This window comes from Coffea arabica, chromosome 9c (assembly GCF_036785885.1).
Source record: "Coffea arabica cultivar ET-39 chromosome 9c, Coffea Arabica ET-39 HiFi, whole genome shotgun sequence".
NCBI lineage: Eukaryota > Viridiplantae > Streptophyta > Magnoliopsida > Gentianales > Rubiaceae > Coffea > Coffea arabica.
In genome coordinates this window covers 19,401,013-19,413,344 of record NC_092326.1, presented here as the reverse complement: position 1 = coordinate 19,413,344, position 12,332 = coordinate 19,401,013, and the positions used below count along the sequence as shown (strand labels likewise).

General features: G+C 40.6%; 1 protein-coding gene across 1 annotated transcript; it reads left to right on the top strand.

Moving 5' to 3' along the window:
* Positions 1-351: 351 nt before the first annotated feature.
* LOC140014134 (uncharacterized) lies at positions 352-12,116 on the top strand. Its single transcript, XM_072064537.1, has 6 exons — positions 352-804; positions 925-1,714; positions 1,997-2,648; positions 11,424-11,668; positions 11,786-12,004; positions 12,088-12,116. Exons 1-6 carry the CDS (start codon positions 352-354, stop codon positions 12,114-12,116), a joined length of 2,388 nt encoding a protein of 795 aa, XP_071920638.1.
* The last annotated feature ends 216 nt before the right edge of the window (positions 12,117-12,332 follow it).

Genomic DNA, 12,332 nt, shown 5'->3' with positions numbered 1-12,332 from the left:
CCGCCAAGGAGGCCCAGCCGATTCTGAGGATCGGGCACTGGAGAGGTTTCTGAAGTTTGGACCTCCTAATTCTATGGAGGACCCGAGCCTGATATAGCTGAGGGATGGTGGGAGAGAATCTCCGACATCTTCGCAGCTTTAAACTACACGGAAGAGCAGCAGGTGACTTTTACTGCATTCCAGTTTGAGGGAGCTGCTCGCTCCTGGTGGAATCTGATTAGGACTAGCTGGGACAGGAATCATACTCCAAGGACTTGGGCGAACTTCACAAGGGAGTTCAATGCCAAATTTCTTCCACCTCTTATCCAAGAAAAGAGGGAAGATGACTTCATAAAATGTAAGCAAGGGGCGATGAGTGTCGCCGAATATGAAGTCCAGTTCACAAAACTATCCCGTTTTGCTCCTGAATTGGTGACCACGGAGCAAAGGCGAGTCAGAAGGTTTGTGCAAGGTCTGAATGTAGAGATACAGGAAGGTTTAGCTGCTGTAAGGATTGATACCTTTGCAGATGCTGTCGAGAAAGCCCAGAGAGTTGAAGTGGCTAGGGCTCAAGTGAAATCTTTTCAGGCTACGAAGAGATTTGCTCCTAGCAGTAGTCGGGAGCCGATGTATGGAAATGCTCCACCGGCCAAAGTGGGCCGAGGAACCATTGGAGTGAATAGTCCTGGAGCACCACGAGGCGCCCAAGCAAGAGGAAACGGGGCCAGGAATACAGGGGGACGGAATAATGGAACCCGAGTGGGACCGATTGGAAGGGGACAACCCAGGAATACCTCACAAGGAGGCCGAGCAATAGTTTCTCAAGTGAGTTGTGCATTTTGTAAGAAACTTGGCCATACTATAGATGGTTGCTGGAGGAAGCAAGGGAAGTGCTTGAAATGCGGAAGTAGCGAGCACTAAGTTGCGGGATGTCCAAAAATGCAGGAGGGGAGTAATCCAATCGCTAGATCAAACACTTCTGGAGGGAGCCGGCCAACAGTTCCTGCCAGGGTGTATGCTATAGATGACCAACCTGTACCTGATTCCTCGGAAGTCGTGGAAGGTACTCTTCCCTTTTTCCATCATTTAGCTAAGGTGTTAATTGACCCTGGTGCAACTCATTCATTCGTAAATCCATCATTTATGTCTGGAATAGATGTGAGACCTGTAAAATTACCCTTCGATCTTGAAGTTAGAACACCAATGGGTGATAAGAGGATAATCGCTAGCTTAGCCTTTAAGGATTGTGAATTCTGGATTGGAGAGCGTAAAATGCTTGTGGATCTAATCAGTCTGGATATAAAAGGGTACGATGTTATCATAGGAATGGATTTCCTAGGCCAGCATCATGCTAAGCTTGATTGCCAAGCGAAAGTGGTAGAATTTTGTTTACTTGGAGAAGCAACTCGGAGGTTAGATGTTAAGGGTAGGTTAGCATCATCTGCTATGATCTCAGGGATACGGGCAAGGAAAATGTTGTCAAAAGGAGCTCAAGGTTTCTTAGCTTTCATGATTAATGCTCCCAGTGATCAAGTGAAGTTGGAAGATGTACCAGTGGTACGAGAATTTTCGGATGTTTTTCCAGAAGAGCTAAAAACTCTACCGCCGGAAAGAGAAGTGGAATTTAAGATTGACTTGGTGCCTGGAACGGCTCCAATCTCTAAAACTCCGTACCGGATGGCTCCTGCCGAGCTAAAGGAGTTAAAAATTCAATTGCAAGACCTCTTGGAGAAAGGTTTTGTAAAGGAGAGTGATTCACCGTGGGGAGCACCCGTTCTATTTGTTAAGAAAAAGGACGGAAGCTTGAGGTTATGTATTGATTACCGAGGGTTGAATGAGGTTACAATTAAGAATACATACCCTCTACCGTTGATAGATAGTCTGGTTGACCAACTGCAAGGATCAGTAGTTTTCTCTAAGCTGGATTTGAGACAAGGGTATTATCAGTTAAAGATTAAGAAGGAGGATATACCCAAGACTGCTTTTAGTTCGAGATATGGACATTTTGAGTTCGCAGTCATGCCTTTTGGTTTAACTAACGCACCAGCGGCATTCATGGATTTAATGCAGAGAGTCTTTAAAAAGTATCTGGATCAGTTTGTGGTGGTTTTCATTGATGATATCTTGATATACTCTAAGACTCGTGAGGAACATGTTAAACACTTGGAGATAGTCTTGCAAATATTAAGAGAGCAGAAGTTGTATGCCAAATTCAGCAAGTGTGAGTTTTGGCTTGAAGAAATATCTTTTCTAGGGCATAAAATTTCCAAGGAGGGAATTGTCGTGGATCCGGCAAAAGTTGAGGCCGTTATGAATTGGAAGCAACCAGAGAGCCCCACTGATATTAGAAGTTTCTTGGGATTAGCAGGGTACTATAGGCGATTTATCAAGGATTTTTCGAGGATTGCTGGACCCATGACCGAGCTAACCAAGAAAGGGAATAGATTTATTTGGACTCCGAAGTGCGAGTCAAGTTTTCAGGAGTTAAAGAAGCGATTGACATCCGCTCCTGTTTTGGTGTTACCTGATGGAGGTGAAGGTTATGCCGTGTACTCCGATGCTTCCGGAGAAGGTCTAGGATGTGTTTTAATGCAAAATGGTAAAGTGATTGCATATGCTTCTAGGAGACTGAAGCCTCACGAACAAAACTACCCAACTCATGATCTAGAGTTAGCAGCAGTGATTTTCGCCTTAAAGAAATGGAGACACTACTTGTATGGCGTGACTTTTGAGGTTTATACGGATCATAAGAGCCTTAAGTATTTGTTCTCCCAGAAGGAATTGAATTTGAGACAAAGGCGATGTGTGACGACCCCACTTCTCCCAAGGGCGAACCCAAGGGTGTGAGAACCCGTAAATACCCTAAAAATTTTCCTAGGGTTTTAGTTCCCTTAATTGCATAATTTTTGCATTTTCTGGCTTAGAAACATTTTCTGGGTTGATTTTATGAGCAATTATAGTTTTTAGATGATTTTTCTAGTATTGGTGAGTTTTTAGAAAATTAAGAATATATACTGGACGTGGGACCCACTAGTGCGAAAAGTTCGAAAAAATTCGGCCAATTAGGTTAAATTCCGGATACTGTGTAAATTTTATCGGGTGTTAAGAGATAAGTAGAGTGTGTGAAGTGATTGATGTGAGAGAGAAAAGAAGTGATAAGAATGCATTAAATAGAGTGACAAGTGTCACCATGTTATTGGTTTTCCTTTAAGATTTACTATTCACAATTTTGACTTTTTTGACCAAAGGATTAAATATCCAAAAATTGCATAAAATTCACAATTTTTCTTCTCTTGTTGGCCGGCCCTCTCTCTCAAGTTCAAGGAAGGAAGAAAACCTCTTCAAGTCTTGATTTCTTCTTGCTTCAATCCATAACTCAACCAACTAAACTAGTTTCTACTCCATAAAATCTTTCTAGTTGGTGTTAGTGGTTGATTTGGTGAAGTTTTTGGAAGAGCTAAGGTGTCCAACACCTCTACCTCTCTTGTTACTAGGTGAGTGGTGTGTGTATCTTCCTCCTACATCTAATGATGCTTAAGTTATGCTTATTAGTGATTAAAGTGCTGAAATTTCTGGTTTTATCTTGACTTGAAGTGATTTGGTGAAGTTTTCCATTTATTGATGATTTTTTCTGGTTTAATTGGATTATGATGGTGTGGTTGTTTGTGATGATTGGCAATGGCCTATAATAACTCTAGTGGGTGTGAAATGTGGATAAATGCAACCAATTTTGGATTTGGAATGAAAACTGAAAAGTTAGGGTTCTTAAATCCCCAATTCTGTCCGGTTTTGGATCATAGGGTTAGAGGCCGAATTTGACTTTGCTCAAAACATGAAAGTTGTAGGTATTACTGTGTTTGAGGTGCCTGTAAAATTTCAGGTCATTTGGATTAATGTGGAATGAGTTATGACGAAATTACTGTAGCTGTTCTGCTTTGGACAGAATGCGAAAACTGTACTGGTTATTGGCCATTTTGACTGGAATTGGTTTGGATTTAGTTGTTGGTGTCTTCTGATGAAATGTAGCTGGATGTCTTAGCTAACATATGCCTTTGGAATTTCGGCATTTGGACTTGTATAGACTAAGTTATAGTAATTACAGTTTTGTGTGATTTGCAAACCTGTTTTGGTAATTCTGGTATAGTATTTGGCATTTTCGACCTAGTTAAGCTAGGAACTGGATTGAGTGACCTTCTTCATTGTTGTAGCCCTGTTCCATAGCTTCGAAGCGGTGGGTCTTACACCCCCATCCGATAATCGTAGTGAGAGTTGTGCCATTACCGCATTATGAGGTCGAATCCGGTTTTCTTTCCAAGGCCTAAGTTTAAGGCCTTTCTTAATTCCTGGTTTGCTATCATGCTTGTATATGTTTATAAAACCCTATTGGGGTTGTGATTGGCATTGCTATATGACTCGTTATCGAGTCTCATTGCATTTGTTCACTTGTTCTAGGGCGTGACGGTGGTTCACGACATTCCCCTGACGGAAGTGCATGAAATAGCACTTATTTGATTTGTGAGTATACTACTCACTTAAATGTTACAATGTGGCTTTGTTATATGTGTAATTGATGCCTTGAAGGCTTATTTGCTTATTGGAAGTGATTAAGGTGACGGTGTACTTGACCGCCCTCACCCCTTGTGATTTTATTCATGGTTAATGACTGTTCACTGAAATACTGTACTGGTTATATGAAATACTGAATTCCACTCATGGAAACTGATTTGGTGTCGTTTGGATGAATGTCCAACGGCTTTACTGTATCACTGAGTTCAACCCCGTTTGGTAGTCAATTGGATCGAGCCGGCGAGGGCTTGGTCGTGAAAATTGTCTTGCCACGGGGACTGTACTGAGGAACCTTGTAGTAATGAGACTCTTGGTTCCGGTATACTCGAGTATTACCAAAAGTGACTGAATGGAGTGCGGGCCCGGTTGGGGTATGATTGGTGGAAGGAAAAGAAGTAAAGTGAGGTCTACGGTTTTGGGTACTTTTAACATTGACGGAGGGTCAATGAGGTTGGATCAAGATTGCAAGTGTGGAAATGGGCTCTTGAGAGCCAACCGTATCCTTTCACTGGTTTGATTTATCTCTTAATTGCATATTTGAACTGAACGGTTATGATTATGTGATCTTGACTGCTTTTGTGTGATAGTTGCTCACTGGGCTTTAGCTCATACCGTGCCATTTGTTTTCCTTACAGGAAAATGACCACTTTTGGAAAGAATGTGCTAGTTGGTTCAAGTTGAGCTCATGTGAATGTATATTTTGAATAGCTCCTTGAGGGTGAAAACCCTAAGTGTTTTGTTGCAACCAATGGTTGGCTTGTAAATGGTTATTTGTACATGTATGAACTAGTTGAATATTTGATATGCCGTTTTGGCTTGCAAATGTTGGTTTCCAATGTATATATATGTTTGGTCGATGCTTGGTTGGATTTCGAACTGATACGCGTTTCAAACGGAAAAGAGAAAAAAAAAATTTGGAAAAAGGAAAGGGCCAAATCCGGCCGGATTCTGACGTGTCCTCTACTGTTCATCGCGGCTTCGATTTTCATTTTTTTTTATTTTGTGATTTTGACCTTTGCGCGCGTTGGTAAGCTCCAGAGCGCATTAGATCGACGTTAACTAATCCGTAGTCCTGGCGAGAGCTGGGCAGGCAATCCGCTAACCCCTTTGGTTCGCCTTAGGGGAAAGTGGGGCTGTTACAAAGGGTATCGGCGGGCCGCCTGCCTAGCTCGCGCCAGGACTCAAAACTTAAAGTAATAAAACTAGATAAATCGAAAGAGCACTATATACAATATATACAATCCCAAAAGTTATATTTACATCTTCCAAAGTCTCGAGTCAAACCACTCTAATACACTATAACCATAACCAGCAGAAGATAGACCCTAAGAAGGGTCCTTATACAAACCACCAAAACAAAAACAAACATCGTAACTGTTCAACTATTACAAGCCAATCTAACTATACTAGCATACGAGCCAAAAAAGTCCTCGCGTCGGCCCCTGCTAAGGAAAACAAAAGGAAAGGGGTAAGCTATATGCTTAGTAAGTAAACAGGGGCGAAAACATAAATTTCACGTAACAACAGTTACACAGTAAGAGTAAAGCAAAAACAGAAAAGTAACATCACATAATAAGGATACAGGTGGCTCCAAAGCCAATTCATATGCCATGCGTGATCTCCTGCCGACACTCCGTCGACCACACTCAATGGTCCGTAGAACTTCACTTGTACACCCACCGACACCTTATCACCCTCACTGGCCAGTCACCTCACAAACTTGCCCGGGCGAACGAAATCACAAACTTGAGCTTGAGTCACAAGCTCGGGTCACAAACTTGGTCACCTTCTCGGTGAACCGGATTCACAAAATTGGTTCATAACATGAACCTACAAACTTGGTGACCTCAGACTAAGTTGGACTGACTTCGACCAAGCCCTAACTGGCTCGAATAGTCCATACAGGTCTTAGATCGGGCCCACGAACTCACAAACTTTGCAAATTTCACAAACTTTACTCGAAAGTCGCCCCGAGCCACAAGCTCAAGGGTTTTGATTCCAAAAGATTCATATACATATGTCAAGTACAATTATACATTCAAATTAGGGATTAGGTCAAGTGCGATAAAGTACACCCTCGCCTAAGTACCCTTTTCACATATCTCAAACACATAGCAAAGAAAACACACCAAACTGGCCTGAATACTTACTCAGAAACTGAAATAGCAAAAGTACGAAGTCGGATCGAAATGAACAGCTAGTAGTGGGCCCCACCAGTTCCGCCCAGCTCACCACCGTCTGAAATAGAAGATTGTGTCACATAATATCGTAAACGGCTACTATCGTGCCTAAAACAAGCAAAACGGCAAAAACGATACGCGCGCACGTAAATATGACGGACGGAAACGGAAACGGCCGTTAGCGGAAACGGCAGATTTGACACTCGTTTCTAGTTTACTCATAAGTTGAGCTACGAATATCGGATTAAGGCGTATGAGATGCCATAATGAAGCTTAAAGGATGAACAACAACTGTTATGAAGACATCCAGAACTGAAACTGGAGGCTTCAGTCCCAAATGAACCAAACACAATCACTTACGAAATCTGGCCAATGCACAAATGGTCAGTTTTGAGTGCAACTATTTTCTATGCTACACATGGTCAAAGGAGATGAAAATTGGTAGTTAGATAGTTCATTCCAAATGGAACAACTTTCATGAAGGTCAGCAATCCAAATTCGGAACGGAAATTGGTCATCAGGACCAAAACAGATCTGACCAGAAAATGGTCATCTTCACGGGCAAGCCTTGTTTGCTCGGCTATATCTCAGGTTTTATAAATCCGATTCATGAAATTACAAGGGCGTTAGAAAGCTCAGATATAGGGCTATAAGTTTGGTGTTTTGGTCGCAAGCCCAAACAGCTTGTAACCCAGTCAAATGTGAAGCCAAAGTTCCAGTCATAAACTTTCCAAAAATGTAACAGAATTTGATGGTCAAAACAGGTCTGAGTATTTCATTTATAGCTCAGGATATACTAATCCGTTTAACCTGAAAATTCACAGGAATATCCAGGACTTAAGGGGTTACAATGTTGAAGAAGGAAACTTTGTCCAATTTTGAATGTAACAAGGTCAAAAATGCAAGACACTATACCAGAATCGCAAAACAGGATCACAAACCGTATTTGACCTCAATATGCGGTAATGGCACCAAATTCACTACGGTTATCGGATGGGGGTGTAAGACCCACCGTTTCGAAGCTAAGAAACAGGGCTACAACAATGTAGAAGGCCACTCAATCCAAATCCTAGCACAACTAGGTCAAATACGCAAAATACGAAACCAGAATTACCAAAACAGGTTTGCAAATCACATAATGCTGTAATGAGTCCAACTCAGTCTATACAAATCCAAATGCATTGATTCCAAAGGAATATGGTAGCTAAGACATTCCTCTATATTTCATCAGGAGACACCAACATCTAAAACCAAAGCAATTCCAGTCAAAATGGCCAATTACAAGTGCAGTTTTCGCATTCTGATCAACCCAGAATAGAAACAGTAAAATTGACATATCTCACTCTACACTAATCCAAATGATGTGAAATTTTACAGGCACCTCAAACACATCAATACCTACAACTTTCATGTTTTAAGTAAAATCCAATTCGGCCTTTAACCCTATGATCCAAAACCGGACAGAATAAGCGGTGATAAAGCCCTAACTTTCCACAATTCAATCCAAACCCAAAATTGGGTGCAATTATCACTAATTCACACCTACTAGAGTCTTTCCCCCTCATTATCAACCATCATAGATGACCACAACATCAAATTCATATTGAACCAGAAAATTCCTCAAAAATAATAAAAGTTCATCACTTCAACCATAAATCAAGAAATAATCCATAAACTTGCATCTCATACTACCACTAAGCATGATTTAAGCACCAAATAAAGGAGGAGGGTGGTTCTTCACAACTTACCTTCAACACAAGAGAGAGAGAGCTATAAGTCTTCTTGGCTTCCCAAATAATTCCACACAACACCTCACAAGCACTAAACTAAGAGGTTTTATGGAAGGAATTCAAGATTAAATGGTTAGTTTGTGAGATTGGACAAGATTGGAGCAAGAAACTTGGAAGCTTTTCTTTCTTTTTTTGGAGGAAGTAGTTCGGCCAAGCTTAGAGGAAAAATGGAGAATTTTTGGTGATTTTTATGATTTATTTAGTCAATGGTAAGAAAAGGAATAGTGGTCTTAGAGTTCTTCCAACCATTTGGTGACACTTGTCCCTCATTATGACTTGCCTACCTTTTTTTTTCTCTCTCCTCCACCTATCCACTTAATACCTATAAATATCTCTTCACACCTATAAATATCTCTTCACACCCGATAAATTTCACACAATATCCGGAATTTAACTTAATTGGCCGAATTTTTTCCGAACTTTCCGCACTAGTGGGTCCCACGTCCGATATACGTTCTTATTTTCTCAAAAACTAACCGATACTAGAAAAATCATCTAAAAACTATATCTGCTCATAAAAATTATCTGGGGAATTTTCTAATAAAGAAAATATCAAAAAGACGGGTGAACAATCAAACTCCACTTAAGTTTTCTATTAAAATGAACTATGGTTTTCAATCCTAATCGAGGTTAGGGTTTTCTCCTTAGCCTTAAAACCCTAATTCCACCCCACCGATCAACGAATAACCCTCATATCAGCTTACTAACGGACTGGGGCCTCACAATCTCCCCCACTTAGGACAATTTCGTCCTCGAAATTAATTCTTTGGTCAAAGCGTACCTTCAAAACCTGCCGAAGGGTCAATCGCCTCCTGTTGACCCATTGCATACACTCTTGCTGGCCCTATTGAACCTAAAAATGGATTCTTTGTATCACATATTGAACCTAAAAATGTTGTTGATGCTTTGAATGATGAGCACTGGATTTTAGCTATGGAAGAAGAGTTAATCCAATTTGAAAGAAACAAAGTTTGGACTCTGGTTGCCAGACCACAAGGCCATCCTATCATTGGCACAAAATGGATTTTTAGAAACAAATTGAATGATAAAGGGGAGATTGTTAGAAATAAGGCTAGACTAGTGGCTAAGGGATACACTCAAGAAGAGGGAATAGACTTTGATGAATCTTTTGCACCAGTAGCTCGGCTGGAATCCATAAGAATGTTTTTAGCATTTGCATGTTTCAAGAACTTTAAATTATTTCAAATGGATGTTAAGAGTGCCTTCTTAAATGGATTTATAGACCAAGAGGTCTATGTTGACCAACCTCCTGGTTTTGAAAATGAATCCTATCCAGATCACGTGTTTAAACTCTCAAAAGCTTTATATGGATTAAAGCAAGCTCCTAGAGCATGGTATGAACGTCTGAGTGGATTTCTGATTGAAAATGGTTTTAAAAGAGGTGTTGTAGACACTACACTTTTTACAAAACAAAGCTCACAAGATCTTTTGATTGTGCAAATATATGTGGATGATATCATATTTGGTGCTACAAACGAAAAATTGTGCAAGGACTTTTCCACCATCATGCAAAAAGAATTTGAAATGAGCATGATGGGACAATTGAATTTCTTCCTTGGACTCCAAGTGGTTCAAAACCAAGATGGAACGTTTATAAATCAAACAAAATACACCAAGGAGTTGCTAAAGAAATTCGGAATGGAGGATTCAAAGCCTGTTGGGACACCTATGTGCACCTCTACCAAACTAGACAAAGATGAGGAAGGTATTAAAGTTGAGGAGAAGAAGTACAGAGGTATGATTGGAAGTTTACTTTATTTAACTGCTAGTAGGCCTGACATCATGTTTGCTGTGTGTTTATGTGCTCGATTTCAATCCTGTCCAAAGGAATCACACTTGAATGCAGTAAAAAGAATCTTGAGATATCTTAAAGGAACCTTAAATTTTGGCTTGTGGTATCCAAAATGTTATGAACTTCCTTTGTGTGGATTCTCTGATGCTGATTTTGGAGGTTGTAAAATAGATAGAAAAAGTACTACTGGTATATGCAACTTTCTTGGAAATTGCTTGGTCTCTTGGTTTAGTAAAAAACAAAATGCTATCTCACTGTCCACTACTGAAGCTGAATATGTTGCTGCTGGTGCTTGTTGTGCTCAATTGTTATGGATGAAAAACACATTAAATGATTTCGGTTTAGTATATGAATGTGTACCCATGTACTGTGACAACACCAGTGCAATTAATCTAACAAAAAATCCCATTCAACACTCTAGGACTAAGCACATTGATATTAAGCATCATTTCATTCGCGATCTTGTCTCAAAGGGGATAATCTGTGTTGAGTTTATTTGTTCTAAAGAACAGATCGCTGATATACTCACAAAAGCTCTTCCGCTAGATCAATTTGTGTCTTTGAGGACTAAATTGGGTGTTACAGAAAAAATGTTCTGAGTCTTATTTCCAGTCACTCCTTATCGGACGTCCGATGAATTGAAACGGACGTCCGACAGTGTTCTTCATCCAAGGTACAGAAAATTCCTGGCTCGGACGGTTGTGTCGGACGCATCACTTCGTTCGGACGTCCGACACCCAAAAATGTGTCCTATAAGGCAGTCACTGACTCTTCTCAATTCATTTTCCTTCATCAGTCTCGGACGCGACCTTTCAGTTTCTCTAAAATTTGAAATTCAAATTCCTCTCTCCTCAAACCAAGTTCCGAGAAATTGACTCAACCAACTCAATTACACCTCCATTGCTCTTTAACCACTCATAAAAGGCACTTCTAACACCCAACTGTCCCAAAATTCTCAATTTATATACGAAACCCTAACCTCATATAACCCTCTTCCTGCGGCATCATAGTGCACTCTTGTTAACTCTCACTGTTCTTTCCTTCTATACACAACACTCTATATTAAAAATCACATCCACATTGCATCATGGTTAGGATGAGGGGAGGATCTACTAGTGCCGGACGGTCTTTTAAACTGAGGGATGAAGACATTGAAATTGTTGATCCACCTCCTGTGGCTTCAAAAAGAAAGAAAGTGACTCGTAGGGGCATAGTGAAGGAGACTGCCCAAAGAAAATTAGTCATTCCATCTCCTGAATCATCTGATGAACAAATGGAAAGGCAGATCTCTGAAGGGAACATTGCTGGTGGAATTGAGGAACCAGAGCAGGCCACCCAAGGTGAAGAAACTTTCACAAGGTCTTCCAGTAAAAGAAAAAGGACTGCAAAGGGGAAGAGAACTCCCCAATCCAAGAAAAAGCAATCTGCTGATCCATCTGTTGATCAGCATAATGAAGAAAACATCACTGAGAGTCAGCCAACACCTGAACCCCCCGTCCGGAAGTCTCCAAGGACAAGGACTGAGACTCAAAATGCTGGTGCATCTGGCACTCAAACCTCTAAAGGGACACGTTCTGGGAAGAATCCAGTATCTCAGCCTGCACCTGAACCCATTCCTCTACCCAAGTTCATCGATGATGAAGCCAGAGACAGATTTGAGTTAGTATCTCAAAAAGGTTTCATCACCCAAAGGCTCATCATCCCTTTTGAATTTCGTAAGCTTGATCTTGAACCTGTCATCAAACTCTTTGAATTCCAGAAATGGACTCATCTCTTGACCATTCCTAATGTTTTCTATCCTGACATGCTGTATCAATTTTTTGCTAATCTTAGAAAGGGTACATCACACACTGAACTCATCTTTAGGGTCAACTCTGTGGACATCATATTAACTCCTGACATTGTGAATTCAATTCTGAAAACTAATATTGAACCTGGTTTTAAGGGAAAAATTACAAATTTCTTTTCATATGAGGAATTCCCTTCTGCCTATCATCAATTTTA